We start from the raw sequence: 21457 nt of genomic DNA, 5'->3' as shown, positions 1-21457 counted from the left end.
TCTCCTTCCTTTTTTTCCTCACTTTTTTCCTCTGTCTTCTCTCATTGTTCAGCTCCAGCAGTTGTCACAGTCTCTGTGTTTCTCTTTCACTGAAGTCTGATCAAATATTCATGGGCACAGAGAGAAAAGGCCTCCCGGAACAGCCATTAGATCTTGCACACACAAAACTGTCTATATCCAGTAAATTGGCAAATTGAAAATTGAATCGACAGGTCAGTCCCATGTTGCATATAATTATTAATACACACATAAATACCCTCTGAACTCTATACCATCACTAGTAGTAAAGCAGTGGTGGAGTATTTAAAGGTCCCCTTGCTTTTGTATTGGTCTCAGTGGTCCCATAATACTATATTTGATGTCTCTTCCCAAATTCAGCCTTGGTGCAGAATTACAGCCACTTTGAGCCAGTCCCACAAGGAAATTTCCCCAGTCCAGGCACTGTGTCTATAGCTTTAAATAATAATGAGGAGGAGAGAGGTAGGGTGAGGGGGCATTCGTGGAAATTATGTCATCAACACCATTCACCAACCACAATGCTTGCCGCAGATAAGTCGTGTCTGCATTTCTCCAGAAAAAAAATTAACCCATTGGTTCTTTAGAGGCTCGGATGACAGAACTAAAAAATAAATTTGTGCTTATTTTTACTGAGCGACTGCAATGCTTCTCTCATTTCTAAGCTATGATGTTTGGTGGAGATAATGTTTTAGGCAAGGGGTGGGAAGTTCTCTGGGTGGATAAAGCATGAGAAAGGGGAGGTAACTTTTTGACATAAGGTGCCAAATTCCAGATCCGAACATCTGGGCTGCCACTCTCTGAATGAGGAAACGGAATGACCAAATCACTCTTTACACCTATTGCCATTTCTAGCCTCTTCAGGACCATAGACAGGCTAGAGGAACTCGTATTAATTACCTTACTGCTCTTTTTTTTATGGCTCTTTTTCTCTTTTCTTTAAACATTGTCTGTAACTCATTTGCACACCTTCACCCTACCAGTTACACATATTTTATGTTAAAGACGTAAAAGTGTAATATTTGGTTATGTTAACAATATTAGCATATTGGTTCATAGTTTACTTGTAACATTTGCAATACTGTGGTCTGTAGCAGTCGCAAAAAGCTTTTCACTGCACATCATACCGTGTATGACTGTGTATGTGACAAATAAAATTTGAATTTGAATTTGAAATAATCTCACAAACTAAAATTTTCATGTCATTGGACCTCTAAGCTCTAATTTGTGTGCTGCACTGAATCATAATAACTCACGACCTTTCTGCCACAGCGTGCGCTACAGTTAAATAAAACCAGATCAACTTGTCAGTGTGTCTCTGATGATTTTTACTATGCAGTGAATATGTGGTTATAAATTCCAGCACTACCCACTACAGCTGAAAGTGTATAATTAAAGGCCATAATTAGCATAATGACTGGTATCCTTCTGGGGTGAACACATTTAAGATCCTAATTTATTTTTAAAAATTTCAACTGCCGTAACACAATTTCAAGTTTTTTAATATGGTTCTACCCCCAAGTCTCAATCAGAATTATCTCAGAAAGCACTACATTGGATAGACCTTAACTGAATTAGATATTTAGGCTATTCAGAATGTTGTCATGTCAAAATTAGAGGTAAGGAGAGGGTAAAACAGCAGAATGCAACCCTTGAGGACACCAAATGTAATGACTGTTGTGTACTAACCTTGTTGTTTCCTTTGCTGCCCCCAGGTGGTGGCGTATCATTACTGCCAGGCAGACAATGCATACACATGCCTGGTCCCGGAGTTTGTGCACAACGTGGCAGCACTGTTGTGCCGTGCGCCCCAGCTGCTGTGCTACCGCGAGCAACTGCTGCGAGAGCCGCACCTACAGAGCATGCTCAGTCTGCGCTCCTGTGTACAGGACCCTGTCAACGCATTCAGGAGGGGGGTGTTGGAACCACTCGAGGCACTGCACAAAGGTGATTCTTATATGCTGAATGAAGTGTGGGTGTGTAATTACAAACATTAATGATGTTCTTATAAATTAAGTTATAATAAAATTATTTATCACTAACAGCTGTCATTATCATTGTCAAGAACCGTTTCATGACATGCGCATAACATGTTTGCTATTTTTTGTTCATTACATAACCTCATGTGTGTTATTTCCTGTTATTGTTCAATAATGTAAAAAAATAATAATAAATGAGCAGGTTCATCTAAACTTTTGACTGGTAATATATCTGCTAAGTATTTAACTGACGTGAGTACTCATCATACTTCAAAAAAGATTACAAACAACTATTTCCCCCCAAAATATCAAAATTAATTCCACCCAATCTGACAATTTACTGAATGAACAATCTTGTCTCTTCTGTTCCTCTCTGTTAACCTCCAGTTTCTGTCATGGAGCCATCAGCAGATACATAATCAAGGCTTTTTGTGGCTACAATGACCTCACTATTTATCAAGCCTTTTATGTCATTCTTTAAATACATTCCAGTGCTGTACTCGTGCTTGATTTCTTCTTTGAAGTTCTACTGTCAATTGATTGGTCAAAATCCTGGTCTTGTTTCTCCAGAGCGAAAGATTGCTTGCGAAGAGGATCTCATTATTTTGATTGATGGGCTGAATGAGGCAGAGTTCCATAAACCTGATTATGGTGACACTATAGTCTCATTCCTGTGTAAAACCATTGATCGATTCCCAACATGGCTCAAACTGGTGGTCACCATCCGAACGACCCTTCAGGTCAGTAGTGTGTGACAGCTGTGCTCATAAGCCATTTATTTAAATTTTAAAGATTTTTGTCTAAATCATTTCCCTTCTTCCTGTCTCTCCCTTTGTCCTATGTCCAGGATGTGACCCATCCTCTGCCGTTCCACCGCATTTCACTGGACACACTGGAGGAAAGTGAAGCCATTGACCAGGACCTGCAGGGGTACATCCTGCATCGCATTCACAGCAGCCCTGAGATCCAGAATAACATCGCCCTCAATGGCAAGCTTGACAACGCCGCCTTTGGAAAGCTAAGCGCCCACCTCAAAGCCCTGAGCCGTGGCTCGTACCTCTATCTGAAGCTCACACTGGACCTTATCGAGAAGGGCTACCTGGTTCTCAAGAGCTCCAGTTACAAGGTTTGCATATTACATTACATAACTATTCATTTAGCATAAACAGGTATAGTGATAAACTTTAGCAAAATATTTCTCTGACTGGTGTTTGCAGTGTGTTGGATGAAGGTCATTCGTTTGCTTGGTTTGTGCGCAGGTGGTGCCAGTGAGCCTGGCAGAGGTCTACCTCCTGCTTCTCAACATGCGCTTCCCCACTCAGTCTTCGTTTGAGCGAGCACTGCCACTCCTGAACGTCGCGGTGGCATCGCTGCACCCTCTGACAGATGAGCAGGCGTTCGGGGCAGTCAATGCCAGCGCTGTGCGGGGTGAAGTTATGGACTGGGAGGACTTCCAGCAGCGTGCCGAGCACCTGTCACCCTTCCTGGTGCGGAGGAGAGATGGCACGCGCATGTTCGTCCATCCTTCCTTCCGCGAGTGGCTCATCTGGCGGGAAGAGGGAGAGAAAACCAAGTTTCTGTGTGATCCTCGGTAGGGAAGAGGGAGTAAAGTCCTATGGAATCATGAGACTAAAATCTTTCTGTATGTAGTGTGGAATAGAATAAACTGAACTTTTCCCCCTGCCCTATTCCCACTTTGTAGGAGTGGCCATACTCTTTTGGCATTCTGGTTTTCTCGTCAGGATGGTAAACTGAACCGGCAGCAGACTATCGAGCTGGGCCACCACATACTGAAAGCACACATCTTCAAGGTACTAATCAGGTTAAATATACAGTTTTACAGTGCTGAGTCTGACTAATGCCATAATGGCAATGCTAATGTTCATTACATAACCATTCGTCCAGAAACATGAATTTGGTGTTGTAGTTTTTGGGGGCAGTTTCTCATTTATGGACTATTTAAACTCTCCCCTGTTTAGCGTAGCATCCATATATGCTTTTTTAAAACATTCCTCTGTTCTCTGTGTTCATAACACCCCTTGTACACAGACATCATAAACATTCAATAGGCATCTGTGACCAAACAGGTGATCAGGAATTAAATTCATATAATTGTGGTGAACTAGTTAAAATTACTTGTGCTTTATTCTATAAATGCAAAGTTTATGCTCAGACTTACTTTGTTTCAGGGTCTAAGCAAAAAGGTAGGGGTCTCCTCATCTGTTCTGCAAGGGCTGTGGGTGTCCTACAGCACAGAGGGACTGTCCACTGCTCTTGCCTCTCTGAGAAACCTCTATACTCCCAATATAAAGGTAGAGTTTCAGATCACAACTATATTATGAATTTCAATCCGTTTTTTATTATTATTTAAATTATTCCTGTCTCCTCCTCCTATTTCTTGATCAGGATGGCTCTTGTTCTCGTTGTACAGGTGTCTCGGTTGCTCATCTTAGGTGGGGCAAATGTTAACTACCGTTCAGAGGTGCTGAGCAACGCTCCAGTGATGTGCGTTCATGCCCACCTGGGTTACTCTGAGATGGTGGGGCTGCTTCTGGAGTTCGGTGTGTGTGTGGACGCCACGTCCGAGAGTGGACTGACTGCCCTGAGCTACGCTGCCGCCGCCGGACACCTCGGCATTGTGTCCGCGCTCTGTGCGAAGAAGGCCAAGGTGAGCGGCCAGTTGCTTATGTTAAGGAACATTTAATAATCTTTGCTCTCCTGTTCCAGTAATATATATATATGTGTGTGTGTGTGTGTGTGTGTGTGTGTGTGTCCTCTGCTTTTAACCATCACCCTTGGTGAGCAGTGGGCAGCCATTAAAGGCGCACAGGGGACGATGCCCTGCTCAGTGGAACCTTAGTGGCACCTTGGTCGGGGCGGGATTCGAACCAATTTGAATCGGAATTAACCGTTTTACCTTCTGATCATGGGGGCGCTTCCTTAACCGCCAGGCCACCACGTGTGTGTGTGTGTGTGTGTGTGTGTGTGTATATATATATAGAGATATATATAGATATAGATAGATATATACAATTGTTTTTTTTTTTTTTTTACTGTAACTATTTAATAGTACCACTAACAATTTCAGTAAAACAGCCCAGACTCTGAAACACTCTGATCTGTGTTTGCAGGTGGATCACCTGGATAAAAACGGCCAGTGTGCTCTGGTTCACGCTGCTCTCCGGGGGCATCTGGAGGTGGTAAAGTTTTTGGTTCAGGTCGACTGGAACCCCAGTGGCCAGCAGGGCGCTTTCAGCAAGAGCCATGCAGTCCAGCAAGCCCTCATAGCAGCAGCTAGTATGGGTTACACAGAGGTATACACACACAAAAACCGTCTTGAAGTGCATGGTACTGCTGTTGAATTTACCGTTTTACCGTTTATACCTTATATACCTTATGCTGTGAATTTGAATACTAATAGAGTAGAAATAAGGTCCCAGTGATTTCATATATAAAACAAAAAAAATGTTAAAATGTTTGTTTTTGTTAGATTGCATCATACCTCCTGGACCTTCCAGAGAAAGATGAGGAGAAGGAAGAGCGTGCACAGATTAATAACTTTGACACACTATGGGGAGAGACAGGTATGTTAGCTCTTTCCCTCTTTGTATGTGTGTGTGTGTCTGTATTCTTCTCTCACTTTCCCTCACCAGAAATCTGTAATATCTTGTCCAGCTTGCTGACTCATTCTCTCACCTCACAACATCTGCACATGATGGATGTATTTAACGTGTGTGTGTGTGTGTGTGTGTGCACCAGTCAGTATGATAAATGACTTCACATTCATATGTAATTGCTCAGCAGTCCCAGCAGCAGGTAGCAGGAAATTATCTGAGTGAAAGAGCAGCAGAGCTTTACTGTCTGCCGTTTGTCTTCACAATTATTCCCTTCATCTTTTTCCTTCCCGCTCATCAGTAGAGTGTGAAAAACATACGGTTGCTGTGAGGTCTCAAGGTCTCTTAACGTAGTTCAGCTGCAGTGTAGACCAGATCAGAATATTGATAGATCCATTTTTACAAGAAGAATTGAAATGGCCACTTCGTACCTGCATTTAAAGTGGAGCAAAGTCCAGCACTTCTAAAGGAGATGACATATGCATTTAAATCAGGTGGATGTAGTTACTCATCTGACCAAGATGCTGATTTAATGGAAATATACAATATGCAAAGGAATATAAATATATAACAAAATGAGTTTATTGCATGATTGTTTATGTTTAATTAAACTGAGGAGCTGGAATAATATATACATTTATCAACTGTATATGTTGTACTGTACTCTGTTGTACTGTGTTGGTACTGGTTTCCGGCAGGCTGTCCAGAGGTGATTTGGTGACTGTTGATGGGCTCCGGCAGCCGTAACCCTGAGTAACAGGACTCAGCGGATATGGACTATCCTCACACTTATTGCTTGAGAATTAAATACAGAGGCCATGTGAAAATTGGGCACTAACAGCACATTGTTGATATGGCTGTGCCTCTAGTAGATGTGCCTTTTAATCTGTGTAACGTCTGTGTAACATGCTTTTAAAATCCTCTGTGACTGTGTGAACAGCTCTGACCGCAGCAGCAGGCCGGGGGAAGCTGGACGTCTGTAGACTCCTGCTGGAGCAGGGAGCCGCCGTGGCACAGCCCAACCGCCGGGGCATCGTCCCCCTCTTCAGCGCAGTTCGGCAGGGCCACTGGCAGGTGAGTGCTATCTGATGAAAGGCTTGCTGTGTAGCTAATCAAGGGTGACTAATTCATTTCTCCTTCCGGAGTTCACGCTCAGGTTATGTGCCAAGCTGTACAGAGTCCACAGGGCTAAACCAGACAAAAAGCTGTAGGCCTGAAAATGCGTAAAAAATCTGAATTTTCCCCTTTCTTTTCTCTTTCCTTGCCTCTGCAGATCGTTGACCTGCTGCTGAACCATGGTGCCGATGTGAACATGGCCGATAAACAGGGCCGCACCCCGCTCATGATGGCAGCATCTGAGGGGCACCTGGGCACCGCCGAGTTCCTCCTGGCACAGGGTGGGCACTGCTTATACACTCTAAAAAACGTTGGGAACACATACAAAAATTAAGGCTGCAAAGCATTTTTAAGGTCTCTATGCCACATCTTCATGGGCGTGAAGTTGAGGGAACTTAAAAATGCTTTTTTCACAATGTACCATGCTAAAATGATAATAAATAATAATATTTTTTCTGTGCTACACTTCCACTGCATCATTATCTGATTTGATCTTTTTTATTGGCAAGTGTAGAGTTGCCAGGATACCTGACCTCTGACCTCTGCACAGGTGCTTCCCTGTCACTTATGGATAAGGAGGGACTTACGGCTCTGAGTTGGGCATGTCTGAAAGGTCACCTGCCTCTGGTCCGTACGCTGGTGGAAAGAGGCGCAGCAACGGCGCATGCGGATAAGAGTGGCCGCACACCCCTCGACCTCGCTGCCTTCTACGGGGACTCAGAAGTGGTAAGAGTCCTGTATGAATATCACACCATTTCAATATTACAATAAAGAGCATTTATTTACAGTGTGTATTTTTAACATAATGGTTCTTTTTTGGAAAGCTGTATGGAGCACTGCAGGATATTTCCAATGTGAGACTGTGGCTGGAGCAGAATTGCTTGAGAGAAAATGAAACAACATTCCGTATTGCAGCGTGTCAAATCCATGTGGTCATTGGAATATATAAACAAGAGAAAATATTTTCCTCTCATCACTGCATCATTACAGTTGCTGCGGCGCATTCAACTTCTCCTCTCTCCCTCTCTCTTTCACTACCTCCTTCCTCTCTCCTGCCCACTCACACCATTAGGTGCAGTTTCTAGTCGACCACGGGGCAATGATTGAGCATGTGGACTACAGCGGCATGCGTCCTCTGGACCGGGCTGTGGGATGCAGGAATACCTCAGTGGTGGTGGCCTTACTGAAGAAGGGCGCCAAGATAGGTATGAGTGTGTCTATGTGTATCTGTTTATGATTAAAAATAATTAAATGTTAATTATTGACCAATAGTCAATGTTATTTCACTTTTATATTACTTTGAAATGATCACAGATGAATAATAATATTGTATTTACATTTTACATTCAAGGACCTTAAAGGATCCCAACATATTCCAGTTGTTTGTCATTGTCAGTCAGTGTGTCCAGTTGTCTGTCATTTCATGGTTATTTCTTGATACAAAATGTTCAACTTTATTATTCATCATTATTCAAGTTTTAGCTATGAGTTCAACTGAGAGTGTGTGTGGGTGAGATTGCTTTTTGCTTGTTAACATTTGATTGAGGACGTGTTGGTAGGGACATCTGTACCTTTGAACCAATTTATCAGCTCATCACCGAACCGCAGCCGACACGTGTTCTAGAGAGCTTTGCTGCCATGTGTCACCTGCTTCCTGTTTGGTTTTGGAAGGGCTGGCGCTGGCGCTGTTGCCGCTTCTTGCTTTTGCACAGAATCCTTCCGCAGCCTCCACTTTTTTTTTCTGCCTCCTCGCTTCTTCTCACGGCTGCTTCTTTTGCTCTCTTCCATGTGTCACACATCCCTACCCATCTACCTGTCTATTTGTCTGTCTGTCTATCTGCACCCCATTCGCACACACTCTGTTTTGCTTTTCTATCCATATGGTTACATTTCAACACCTACTGTAACACTACTCATCTCTCACTCGTAACCTCTGACCCCTCAACACGCGTGCCAACCTTACAAACTCTCCCACCGTAACCAGGATGTCAGACCCTCCCCAGTCGAGCACGAGGTAAACCCAGTCTCTCTGTGTGGACCCCATGCTGACCAGATTTCTCCATTTTTTGGTGTATTTATCTGTTGTCCTCCTCTAAAAGAGATGTGTTTGTCATCTGCTCAGAGTGCTACCTCTCATGGCTTTGTTTGTGAAACAAACAAAAAAATTGCATCCATTAATGTCTGAAAAATGCTATTCATCTACCTGCCCCACATTAATAAATCCTCAAATATGTCTTGCCCTAAACTGCTGTCTAAACACCAGTGCTTGCTATAGTCCTTGAAGTGTTTGTTGTGGTTTTGGATTTGAGGAGAAGACCTGCACGTGTCACCACAGTCTGACTCTTGCATGCCCTCTGGTGATGTACGGGTAGAACTGCATGTGTGGCTGTCTGAACGTCTGCTGTTACACGTTCTCTGCACATCCTGCTCTGGCCTAAGTGCAGGTTTATGATCATAAACAGAAATACGGAACAAAGGCTTCAGAAGTGCTTAAATGGAATATATGGAAATCCAAATGGTTACAAATAGATCATAGATCTTCCAGAATGTTCCAGCGTTGGCTGCTTTAGGCATCACAAATGCCAGCTCATGAACCTTGTGCTCTCCTGTCAACACCCTGGTCAACTTGATCTGCTTGAGATGCATTAGGTTTACAATTTACTCCCAAAGCTCATCTGAAAGGAAAGGATCTCCCAGCAGCCAGTATCTACTCTCATTTGCGGCCAGCATTTCCATTAATGCTTGCTATTCTTCTATTTCTTTTCCCTCCATCTTTACCCTGACTTTATATTGCTGTATATCATGTTTCCTGTCGCCTGCAGGTCCAGCTACGTGGGCAATGGCCACGTCAAAGCCTGACATCATGATTGTGCTCCTCAGTAAGCTAATTGAAGAGGGAGATGGCTTCTATAAGGTCAGTCTTCAATAATATAATAAATTACCAAAATTATTGAAAAGGGATCTTATTGGATCAAAAAGATCAATTATTGTAATTGTTAGAATTTATAAACACTATCAATTATATAAGAACTGTGTCATGATCCGGACTGGCAGGGGTTACTCCGGATCCGGAGTCCGGACCGGAGTTTGATGTTAGTCCTGTGTAATGTTCCCTGATCGTGTTCACCTGGTGTATATTTATATAATTGTATAAAGCTATCCTGTTCGTGTCTGTTTGCCGTAGGGTCATTGTGCGCGTAGATGTTCCCGTCTTGTGTATTTTATATTAAACCCCTGTCCTGTGATCGTGCAAATGCGTCCTCCTTCACCGCCATGTCCAGCCCACCCGTGACAAACTGTAAACAATTTGAGTTTATGTCTAATATACCGAATCCTCTAAAATACTGTAAGAGTAATGTAAATGTCAACATTAACTTTGTAGTGCTTATGAAGAGCTTTGACACAATTTAGTGGTGCTTCCTAAGATGATGTGCAATATCAATGAGTCTTTGCAACTGAGAGTTAAGGTTTGTCTATATACACTTATTAATTTCTTTTGGGAAAAAATGTAGACACAAATTCATCTTAAAACAAAAAGTAATGTCTCAACTGGCTAAAGTCAGCAAAAGTGAGAAGTGGACGATTTAGTTTGGATAAATGGCCTGTGTATTTGTGTGCCACAGAAAGGGAAAGTGAAGGAGGCAGCTCAGCGTTACCAGTATGCCCTCAAGAAATTCCCCCGAGAAGGCTTTAGTGAGGATCTCAAGACCTTTAGAGAGCTCAAGGTGTCCTTGCTTCTCAACCTGTCACGCTGCCGGAGGAAAATGAACGTGAGTTACCCTTCTTTCATTATTTCTTACCAGTGTTACACAGGAATCGCTGCCATGCCCAATTTTGATTGTCAGAATATCCACAAATACACCCACTAAATACAGCCAGAAACATAAACTGTAAACTGTAGGACTGAGATTAATTAGATGTTTGAAATATCTAAACATTAATAAAATTAACCCCCACACACAGGTAAGTCATAAATCATTTGATGTAAATTGTTCACTGCACTTCACTTAAACTCTGGGGTGAAAAGAATGTTTGTTTCAACACAAAAACATTCTTCAACCTTAAAGAGGCACATTACACATTTTATCGTCCATGCTATAGTTACTTTGCATTTCATACGACTCTTGTGGCATCATGTTACGTGTAGGATAGACAGAGTTCCAGCATTTAACCATGCTGAAGCAGACAGTCAGCACCATCTTCCTTCATCTCTTGCACATAGCTTCAGTTATTTGGGGTTTGCTACACTTCAGATGGAAACCTACCTATTTTTTCAGTCTGTCTATAAACTTGCCCTTAGCATGTAGAGTAGAACACAGCTTTTTATAGAGGGCATCTGTATGTCCCTGTCTCTAGTTAGTGTGAGCGTGTGTGTGTGAGTGTGTGTCTCAACTCATCTCTTGTGAAATCACCTCAATCTATTCCAACATGTGTTTATATGTTTTATGTGATTTATGTTTTTATGTGTCTTTTATTAACACATGATATGATTTAATAATTTGTGTTACTATGTCCCCTTTTTGGAGTCACCAGTATTTATGTCATTTCTGGTTTCTCCATAGTGCCATGCTATCATTCTGTGAATGACTGTTGGCCCTGTTGTTGCTTGCAGGACTTTGGGATGGCTGAGGAATTTGCCACCAAGGCGCTAGAGTTGAAACCCAAATCGTATGAGGCCTTTTACGCCAGAGCCCGTGCCAAGCGCAGCAGCAGGTAACCATAGAGACGCAGGGACAGGGTAACAGGGCCTAGAAATGACCCAAATTCAAATGTTCATTGTCTTGGAATTCATGGTTTGTATGTGCTGTCGACATTAGGTGGTGATCACTTAGTTCCAAGACTTAGTAAACCCTACCCTCAGATAACCAGATAGCCAGTGAAAAGTCAGAATGGCATTTGTGCTTATCCTCACCATCCTCAGCTCTTCAGTATTTCCATATCCTGTTTTTGTTTACCTGCCCATGTGATATCACTCTCTTTTTATCACTACTTTGTAAAATCACAGTCAATGGCAGCTTTTAGGAAATTTTATTTGATATGATATATTTGTTATACTTCAGACCTTCCATGGCGCCCTATTATTAATAATTGCTAATAATAAATGTAAGTGACTGGTTATGAAGTGCAATGTAACAATACACACTGTAAGTGTATATCGTTGAATGGATAGCATTTTTAATCACAGTGTACACAATTATCACATCAGCACAGATTCACTGCATTCTTTCCATGATTTTTTTGGAAATAACCCTCCCAGCACCTTTTCAAGCACGCAGAGTGAATGGAAATGTAGTAAAAACATGCCTGATATGTTTTGTTCACCAGCCAATAGTTTGAACCTTTATTGCTAAATAATTTGTTGTTAAAACAATCACTTTCAAGTCTTATATGTGCATGTTGCATGTATGCTAAACCTCTTTTTGTCTGTTTCTTTCCTTTCATCTTCATTCTCCTTTTTCAACAAATCTCATATGATCTATGTACTCTCTCTAAATCCTTCTTCATCTCTTTTAATTTCTCTCCATTTGTCCTGCATTGAATCACACTTAATTCCCATTCCAGACAGTTCCACGCAGCCCTGGAGGACCTGAATGAAGCTATGCGCCTCTGCCCCAACAACCGGGAGATCCAGCGCCTGCTGCAGCGTGTAGAGGAGGAGTGTCGCCAGGTTGCCCAGCAGCAGGAGCTGGACCAGCCCCCTACTCCTCCCCCAGATCCAGATATGACCAACCTTCCACCTCCACCTCACGAACCCCGCCTGTCCGACATGGAACCAGCGCAGGACCTCTTTGAGGAGGACGAGGACTACTTAGAGAGAGACATGGAGGGTCTGCCTCTAGGCTTTTTACCAGACCCTCGGTCAAGTCCTTCTAGCTTACCTATTATCCAGAACATGCCTCCATCCCCAGGACATCGTGATTCTCCATACCTTTCAGGAGGTCCTTCTATGGGCCAGGCTTTTGAGCTGCGCCCCAGTCCACCATCCATGTCATCTCCAACACGACAGGGATACCAGTCAACGTCACCTTCCCTCTCCCCAACACATCAGACTTCACATTACAGGCCCAGTCCACCTCACACCTCACCAGCACACCAGGCCCCTTCCTCTTACCACTTCAGTCCCCCTCCGTCCCCTCTCCGGCGTGGACCTCAGTATCGCGCCAGCCCCACTTCAGAGAATGTCGGCATGTACCGGCCGCAGTCTGCCTCTGCCACAGGAGTTCGCTACCAGCAGGACCAGATTCCTAGCCGTCCAAAGTCCCCCTTGTCAAAGCTGAGCAGCCAGCGGTCCTTTCAGCTTCCCCCACAGGTTTCACAGAGTTCCCAGCAGGGCCAGTGGCTGCAGCCAGCCAAAGCTCAGATTGTCCGAACGAACCAGCCCAGTTCTGCCGTCCACTCCAGCGCTGTCCTGGGCAGCAGTGCCTACAGCCAGATGGCACACTCCATGAGTGGACGATACCCGGGGGACATGGATGAACTTGATGAGGGTGGGTATCCAGCCTCACTGCAAGTTCAGGGTAGTCTTAGCGCAGGTGCTTTGTACCAGCGTGCCATCAGCATGGACCCAGGGGTTTTGGAAGAGGAGCTGTCTCAGAGGCTGCCATCTGCCTACCAGAGACCTGGTCCCGGTGGTCTTCGCTACAACCAAACCCCGCAGATCAGCCGTAGTCAGTCGACTGCTTACTACCCAGTCTCCCCTCACGATCTAGAGCATCAGGCCCAGATGGGTTCACCTGAGAATCCTCACGCCCTTCGGCGCCCAGTCAGCGCCAACAGTACGGAACCCAAGCCGCACCCCCCCACACCAAGACCCCTCATCCATTCCCAGAGTGTTGGACTGCGGTTCTCACCTTCCAGCAGTAGCCTGGGGGGAATCTCTGGCTCAAATGTAGCCTCAGGGTTTAGGCCCTCCACTTCAGCTCAGCAAATGGAGATCCCACTGAAGCTATCTTATGAGGGTGGCTTTTGCGACGACCTGTCACCAGTGTCGCCACCCCAGGCCACTGATATTAGAGTCGTTGGAGGGACATACCCAGGAGAAGCTTTGCGGTCACGGGCAACACCTTTCATGGGCATCATTGACAAGACGGCCCGGACTCAACAGTATCTGCAGCAACCACCTTCTATGGCATCTTCATCCTCCTCAAGGTCCTGGGCCGTGTCCTCGCTTGATACTGTTGTCACCAGTCCTGCCACTTCACCAAGTAACATGGGCTACGGCCAGGCTGTACCGTCCACGTTCGGCCACATTGCCTACTACAATCGCACAAATAACGCTCACAATGGTCACCTTATGGACGACGACTACTACTCCAACCCGGCATCACGGGATCAGTCTGATGCAATGGGTCGCGTGAGCCAGGCTCCAACATACCCAGATGTGAAACTTGCAAGGACACTGCCCGTGTCACAGGCATACCCAGACAATGAATACCGGCAAGCTGGGCGCGGTGACAGACAGGGCCCCACGTCCCCTATCAAACCAAAGAGACCTTTTGTGGAGTCAAATGTTTAAGAGACTGAGGAGGTCCTCAACCAACTGCTGGTCCTTGAATAAAGGGTGGCTTCATCTCCACCATATAGATATAGAATTTATAAAAAAAATGATTAATAATTACGGGGTGTGTATGAGGTGACATCCATGCCTCCTGAGCCGATAACAAGGAGACTGATGACGTGATCACCCGAACCTGTGGAACCGATGGCCAGTATAACTGTTGAACACTGGCCGAAAAATCTTCATGCTGAAGATTCATTTTGGGTAGTTTATCAAAAGAAGAGCCAATTCAAAGACTACTCTCCCGTTTCCTCCTCTGCGACGCCTAAACTGGCACTGCTGTGTCCCCGGTTGCAAATGTGACGTTAAAACATTGAATCCGTTTCAATCTGTACATAGCAAAAAAGCTCAACAAAAAAGTATTATTTATCATTTAAGTTATGTTTGATCTGTTAAGTTGTTTTTTCCTCATTGTTTCCTTTAAAAAAAGGACCTTTCCTTTTTGCTTAGTTATGGCAGTATGCAGTTCTGTTGTGCAAATCAAGGCAAGTGTCGTTTGTATTTAAAAACTGGCCTATTTATCAAAGCCACGCGAAAACTCGTGTAAAAAGCTCTGTAGTGTCATTATGGTCTCATCTGTGAGGTGTAGGTCACCTGTCCAATCCAGGATTGGGGCAGAGGGGATATTACAACACGAGAGTACATGGTACAGAGGGAAATGCCATGCGCCTGTCATTCTCAGTTACGATGTGCAACCATTCAGTCTGACCCGAAACTCGCTGAGAAACCTGCTGTAATGAGTTTTATTACATGTAAAATGTATTTGCACTCAGTGAAAATGAGGAACTCAAGACATTTTTATGTTACATTCATACCATATTTTCATTCGTGACCACCGAAACCCATTCAAGAATCCATTCCCAGTCTTGACAAGCACTTGTTTATTTATTTTTAAAGATCTTACAATTGAAATTCCATCTAGCATTGTGAGGACATTTCAGTGTAAGCAGGGCAAAACCTGCCTTTAAACTGTTTTTTTTTCTTCTTGATTTGCTGTAAGCAGATGTTTCTTTTGGGTTATTTTGTATGCTTCTATATTTTTTATTCCCAGTATCACAGGTCAGCCTTTTTGCCTTTATATGAAGTCTGGGCCTGAGAAGGAATTTGCTTCTGATGCTTGTTGAAAGTTACATACCCTGTTTCTCAGTGGTTCATAGGACTTGGTGAAGATGTGAGGCTTCAGATTGGATGCACAAAGCTGTTGGAAGTACTGCATACAGAGGTGTTGTTTTCAACTAGTGCTTTTTGTATGATTTTATTGTAAATGACTGTACATAATGTGCACACAAAGGAATGCATGCTCTCTGCTGATCTATACATAATAACACATACACATCTTTTGGGCTGCGTATGTTTTTATGTAAGTCATTGATAATTGGTGGAGGAAAGGTGGAGTGGCACAATCCTTTTCTCTTACTGTAACTAAGAAAAAGCTTCAGGTGAGTGAAATGTTATTTTCTTCTTTGTTTAATCTTTCTGTACGGATTTTTTGGGGGGTTGCAAAGCAAAGGTTCTGTAAATTGTCTGTAAATGTAAGTTGTGAAAATTGCTAAAAAGGAAAATAACAAAAACACAAATGCATTTTTATTCCCATTAAGCAACTGTAAACTGTACAATCAGCTGTATGTATGAGAATACAATGTACTTATTTAAAAGAAAATGGATACCACTGCGGAGAAAAACAGGTTAAAACAAGGGGATTCTAAGGCGTTCAAGTGTTTGTGTCATAATTTCTTCCAGAACACTGTATAAGGAAATATTTTGGAGATATCTTGATTATTAAATGGCCAAGAATATTGTAGCCATTTGATTATCCTATGCAGGACGTTTGTGGTTGCTGGAATTTTGTCAGGACACTCGGTGAAAATGTGTAGGAGGAAGGAAAATCTCAGTCCATTGGTTTGCATTTTTAATGTGCAGTACAGACAACAACAGTCACAACATTGGTCACAGATCAACAACAACTTTCAGAGGCTTTGTGTGTTTTAGACGTTATGGAGTTATTTGTAGATATAATGGACCAGGCAGTAAACAGTTAGCATCATTAATATATAAATTATTATATCCGTACACCTGTGAAATGCACTACAGTTCGTCTTGCAACTACAGTAAAATAAGAGTGAAACGTCACTGTATATGAACAGACATTGGAAATGATTGAAAGTACATACCAGAAGAATAATCATTTTATGAATGATTGTTCTTTTATGATCTTTTTCTTTTTTTCTGCCATTGTATTCCGTTCCAATATTTGGCAATTGCTAAAGGCACATTATCACCCTGTTATTTCAGACACTTGGACCAAATTACCATCAGCAGTGACATTCATTATTAGCGGGTAGAATAACAGCAGGAACACACAAAGCCCCTTTGGTGATTATATTAGTTTTTGGCTAAGAGGGCAAACCAGACACTTTACAGAGGCAAGACGAACAATGTTGGGGTACATGTTGGGGGAAAGCCATCAATACTTTCCCCCCTTTCCCCCTGAGGCTCTCTCACTGGGCCTAGTTCATCGAAATAGTTCTGTTTTGGTCCAAAAAAATCCAGCTAATTTAGAAAACTACCTGATTATAACATGCTCACACATGTCATATAAGTCTGTGCATATGCAAGAATGATAAACAAGAGTCTGAGAAACATCTTTACACTGAAACGGGCCTTATGAACTTCATGATACTCAAAATGAAATGACTATGCAGATGAACACAGCCTGGGAACACAGCAAATCAAGGAGAGCTGGGTGTGCCCCCTTCTGTTAAGGTCTTGAAGTGCGCAGACAGTTCCTCCTCTTCTGGAAGCGGTGGGCGCCTGAAGTCTTCGTGCGTCACTACATAGGCCACGACAGCGCCAAACAAGAGCAGCAGCAAGCCCAGGATGTTAGCCAGCACCCCCTCTGGGTCAAATTTAGAGTACGTCTCCCTGCATAAAAACAAGTCACATAACAAGCAGACCATCTCCAATAATCTAATGGACAATACTGTTATTGAGATATAAATATACACAGAAAATTGCTAACAGTTATTTATTTTATTCATTTCAATATTTGTATCCATACTGATGAAAGAGACTGGCTAATCACTCACGGGCTAGAGAAGAGCATCTTCTCTGTGATTCCCTGCAGGCACGTGGCAATGGAAAGGCCGAACAGGCCCAGCCCAAAGAACACATGCAGAGGCAGGTAGGCACTGCGTAGCCATCGTGACGCCCAGGGAAAGAGGAATAGGGCCAGGCCAATCAGCCACTGTGAAAAAAAGAGCACCAAGGTCACATTAAACCCTGACTGGCATTCCTGGATCAGAAACTACAAATCGCAACCAGGATTTTGGGTCAACCAACCAGCTGCTTGGACCAACCACTGTCCAGCTGCTTGGTTGAAACAAAATTCTGGCCAGGACTTCTAATCCTGGAATAGCAATTAACCTGTAATTGACTGAAAGAGATTTTAGTGAGTGAAAAACTACAAGTGGTCATACCTGCAAAATGAAGAGGATGAAAGTGATCATGCCACACCAGCTGTGAAGCGAGTACATGTTGGAAATTTTTAAGGCATTGTGAAAGTCAAAGACGGCCACAATACCTGCAGAAAACAAGAATTTGTTTTAGCTTCATTCTCTTATATGCTAACAGCTTGGTCAAATACACTGCAGTCACCTTGTGTCAGCTGACCTAGATATACATATAAAGCCGACCAAGCCCTTTGTACACAGACTTACACACACACACACACACACACACACACACACACACACACACATACACACACACACATTAAAACACGTGTTAATCTCACCTACAATGCTCAAAACAAGAGCCAACAGGTGGAGCACGGCATGGAGAATCTTTACATTACGTTTGCTCTCGTTCCTGAAGACACGGTATACCATGATGGCTGCGGACAAGAAAAGACCCAAGTGCTCAAGTGAAAAGTGTAGTATTATAATCAAGACATCTTAGACATACATGCCATAAATGATACCTAGCTTGACTAAGTAGTAGAAGAAGCTGGTTTAAGGCCTGATTGTCATAATTGTCTAATAGGGTTGTAATGAATGTCCCAAACCCTCATTAGACAATCGTGATGTTTGATTAAACAGCTTACTTAAGAGATCTGATTGGGATGCAAATTCACTGCCACTTCATACATAGTGAATGACACACTACTATTCAAAAGTTAATCTCATATAGAAACATCTCCACCTTTGATAGAAAACATTAATGAGAAATCATGTCCAGACATTGTTCGTTGTAAATGTTAATGATGGAGTATCTGCATACATTTAGAGAGGAATAATGCAAGTCTGTCACTTGAAAAGCTTATTGTGATTATTAGAAAATGTTTTGCAATGATGTTATTTTAGCTGAATACAGTTGTGCTGATTAAATAGGCAATAAAGCTGGCCAATTTCATTTACATTTACATTTCAAGGCATTTGGCAGACGCCCTTATTTAGAGCGACTTACAACGTTCTTCCATGTTACAATCAATGAAGTGTTCGGACTAGTTGAGTAATTTTGGACTAGTTGAGTTTTTTCTAACTTTGTCAACTGATATTTCTTCATCATTTGTTCTCCCAGGAATATACTATAGAAATGTATCACACACTATTGGTGATCCTAGCTTGGTTAGATAAGGGGCTATATGGACAGAAATCTATGTTTCGACTGTTCTTCTGTTGATCCCCCTCGGGCTGCTTTTTAGCTCAGGCAATTACACCAGATCACCCACTAATGGCTCCGTGCCCTTTCACGTTTAATGCTCTAACTGAATTGCCACAGCAGGCCTGTGACTCTCGGGCCTACAACTGACAAGATTAGCTGGGAAAGACGGACATTATTGATTTATCTTTTTATTGGAGCACCCAGGTGGCTAAACTAAACCGCAAAGATGGAAATATAAGTGACCAGAAGTAAACAGAAGCAATTAATTATGTTTTCTTCGTTGTCTCTGGGTGTAATGGGATAATCTAATAATCTGATCAGATCTCTCGGCTTCTATCGCAAATGTCCACCCTGACTGGGAGAAGCAGAAGACGCCTAAACATTACCTTGAAATCTATCATTAGCCGTCTCAAATCCGGGCATCACTGTTATTATTTCCAGAAGACATATGGTCAGTGTCAAAAAGCATTATAGCATTACTTATTTGCTGAAACTATTATAATAAATAACGTTTTGTACATGGACGTTATGCAGCATGAGGAATGCGTGTGAGAAATGGCCAGCTGCCACCTTGGTACATCGTCCTTTAAACTCGAAAGAGTCAAGGTGTTCTCAGGTTGTCCTCCAGTGGCCGGGATGGTTTAACAAAGGCGCCTTTTGACACAACGTGCCGGGAGACTATACGTTTTGGCTAACAGCATTGGCCTCGTTTCCTGAGCCAGTGACAGGCATGGCCAACGCCGCGTTCTGGGAGAAGGCCCTGGGGGGCCGCCGGAACAACAGCGAATTCACGGCCTGCGGAAGTAGCTTGCAGTTTCTTATTACTGCCATGAAATTGTTCGATGTTGGTCGGATCCAGAAAGCAGTCGTGTAATGAACTTCCTCTGTCCGAGTCAGTAGAGTCATTAAAGATCTTCAGGCGCAAACTAAAACCTTCCTGTTTAAAAAATATTTGGCCTAAAAGAGCTCTTACGGACCCTTTCGATATTCATTTTTTAAAAAATGTTTGGGTTTTGAGTTGTTATGTGAACGATATCTACAGATCGGGTCCAAGTGAGCCAAACGAGGGATTTCATCGATATTTAAAGCGCTTATGTGAGTCGCTGGATAAGAGCGTCTGCCAAATGTGGGAAATGGAAATGGAATTGCAAACTGGGTCCTCAAGGACTCACCGTCTCCATAGAGGAAGACCAGGCCGAGCACCATGCACAGCGGGTGGACGTTGAACTGGTGACCGGTTCCATCCCAGGCGTATCCGCCGTGGTACTGGCCAAGCCACACGCCCGTTATTACCACGCACGCCACGCCCAGAACCTGGGATCCTCCAACATACCAAGACAGGGTGCGCACCCCCCACCATCCCCTGGGACTCTCCTCCATCTTCTGTGAAAGGAACACAGAGGCACCCCCACCTTGTTTAAATAGACACACTTGTCATTTTGAATCATGATAAACAGAAGACACGAAAACAAGCATCCTGTACCGTCAGACAAAAAAAAAATTGAATTCTGCTTTTCGCTGCTCTCTGATCGAGTTGAAAGTCTGGAAGAGCCGGAGGCTCCAGAAGCCTCCGAATCACACGGTAATGTTATTATTTATGGGAAACCGGAGCCTGGCTTCAACTTTCTTACATCGAGACATGCCGCTGGAGGCTCATGCGTTGTTAGATTCTCGGCAATGACGTGGAAATAACGGGCTGGACGTTTTTAATGCACCTTAACCTGCATCGCAAGAACCTTTGAACCTTTTTAAAATCTGTTTGACTTCATTTGTGTCCCCTGCTAGTAAAGGAAAGTGTCAGAATAAGCAGGCATTTAGGACAATGATTCCCTAGAGGAAACAAAACATACTTATTTCATGGTTTCTTATTGACACACATACATGTGCATTAACGCTGTTGTTAATAAAAATGTTTTTTAAAAAACCACGCAGAAATGCACAATACCTTTCCCGATGGATAAGACCTGAACCCCCTCCTGTGCGCAGTCTGGCTCCTGCACTAAACCGCGCCGCTTCACGCCCCCGTTCCGCCGTCATGTGACCGTTTGCGTACCTCCAGTCATCGTTACAAAACGCGCATGTGACGATTACGGAATCGGCGAAGCCCCGAAGCATGTCGGCCGCACGCATTTACCTGCGGATCTCAGACTTCTGTCCCCCGCGTCCCCCTGGAGATGCCAGACGCGCTCACCACAGCGGAGCCGCCAGGAAGCGTCAGGTCGGGGGTGACGTAGGAAAGGGGGCGGGGCCAGAGAGAAAACGCCCGTAGTCTCGTACACAAACGAACACAAGTAGGATGTTTCTATCGCGTCTGAAAACAAGCCCTGATTCAATTATAAGCGTTTTGTGGTGGTTTGTTGCTGTTGCTTTTCAGGCGTCGCCAGTTATTGCCAGTAGCATCAAAGTGAAGTAATTGACATTGTGGACCACTGCAGCACAGAACACGGTGACACAACTAAATGTGTCCTCTGCATTAACCATCACCCTTGGTAAGCAGTGGACCATGACAGGTG

At 43.5% G+C, this 21457-nt stretch overlaps 2 protein-coding genes across 12 annotated transcripts in view; one reads left to right on the top strand and one right to left on the bottom strand.

Annotated features, from left to right (window-relative positions):
- The window catches only part of tanc2a (tetratricopeptide repeat, ankyrin repeat and coiled-coil containing 2a), a 126445-nt gene extending 110453 nt beyond the window's left edge, over nt 1-15992 (top strand). For 5 of the 10 annotated variants that reach the window (XM_028985248.1, XM_028985249.1, XM_028985252.1 and 2 more), the window contains 18 exons: nt 1731-1962; nt 2565-2734; nt 2842-3120; nt 3254-3585; nt 3697-3805; nt 4184-4306; nt 4426-4662; nt 5126-5308; nt 5485-5578; nt 6549-6682; nt 6882-7005; nt 7275-7450; nt 7797-7929; nt 8709-8738; nt 9547-9638; nt 10348-10494; nt 11337-11437; nt 12287-15992. In XM_028985248.1, the coding sequence (XP_028841081.1) occupies nt 1731-1962; nt 2565-2734; nt 2842-3120; nt 3254-3585; nt 3697-3805; nt 4184-4306; nt 4426-4662; nt 5126-5308; nt 5485-5578; nt 6549-6682; nt 6882-7005; nt 7275-7450; nt 7797-7929; nt 8709-8738; nt 9547-9638; nt 10348-10494; nt 11337-11437; nt 12287-14240 (4650 nt within the window). In that variant the 3' untranslated portion in view covers nt 14241-15992. The remainder of the gene's footprint in view (nt 1-1730; nt 1963-2564; nt 2735-2841; nt 3121-3253; nt 3586-3696; nt 3806-4183; nt 4307-4425; nt 4663-5125; nt 5309-5484; nt 5579-6548; nt 6683-6881; nt 7006-7274; nt 7451-7796; nt 7930-8708; nt 8739-9546; nt 9639-10347; nt 10495-11336; nt 11438-12286) is intronic. The other 5 variants (XM_028985245.1, XM_028985247.1, XM_028985250.1 and 2 more) reach the window with 4 other exon arrangements.
- A 186-nt stretch (nt 15993-16178) lies between these two features.
- On the bottom strand, nt 16179-21181 carry LOC114793469 (cytochrome b561-like). 2 transcript variants are annotated; one of them, XM_028985254.1, is made up of 6 exons: nt 21079-21181; nt 20117-20327; nt 18076-18174; nt 17759-17862; nt 17369-17526; nt 16179-17204 (listed from the first exon to the last, which is right to left on the bottom strand). In XM_028985254.1, the coding sequence occupies exons 2-6, from the start codon at nt 20322-20324 to the stop codon at nt 17012-17014; spliced, it is 762 nt and encodes a 253-aa protein (XP_028841087.1). In that variant the 5' UTR covers nt 20325-20327; nt 21079-21181; the 3' UTR covers nt 16179-17011. The 2 variants fall into 2 exon arrangements, with proteins under 2 accessions (XP_028841087.1, XP_028841088.1); XM_028985255.1 differs by lacking the exon at nt 21079-21181 and adding an exon at nt 20890-21025.
- Nucleotides 21182-21457: the final 276 nt, after the last annotated feature.

The sequence above is a fragment of the Denticeps clupeoides genome, chromosome 7, assembly GCF_900700375.1.
Source record: "Denticeps clupeoides chromosome 7, fDenClu1.1, whole genome shotgun sequence".
NCBI classification, from domain to species: domain Eukaryota; kingdom Metazoa; phylum Chordata; class Actinopteri; order Clupeiformes; family Denticipitidae; genus Denticeps; species Denticeps clupeoides.
The sequence above is the reverse complement of the archived record's forward strand: the minus strand, read 5'-3'. Positions and strand labels throughout refer to the sequence as shown.

Bases quoted from the DNA above. Each gene is read 5' to 3' on its own strand.
- LOC114793469 (XM_028985254.1), bottom strand. From the start codon at position 20,324: ATGGAGGAGAGTCCCAGGGGATGGTGGGGGGTGCGCACCCTGTCTTGG. The intron at 17,527-17,758 runs GTATGACCACTT...TTTTTTTCACAG, and splicing joins TCATCCTCTTCATTTTGCAG to TGGCTGATTGGCCTGGCCCT. The intron at 17,205-17,368 runs GTGAGTGATTAG...GTTTTTATGCAG, and splicing joins AAGATGCTCTTCTCTAGCCC to GGAGACGTACTCTAAATTTG.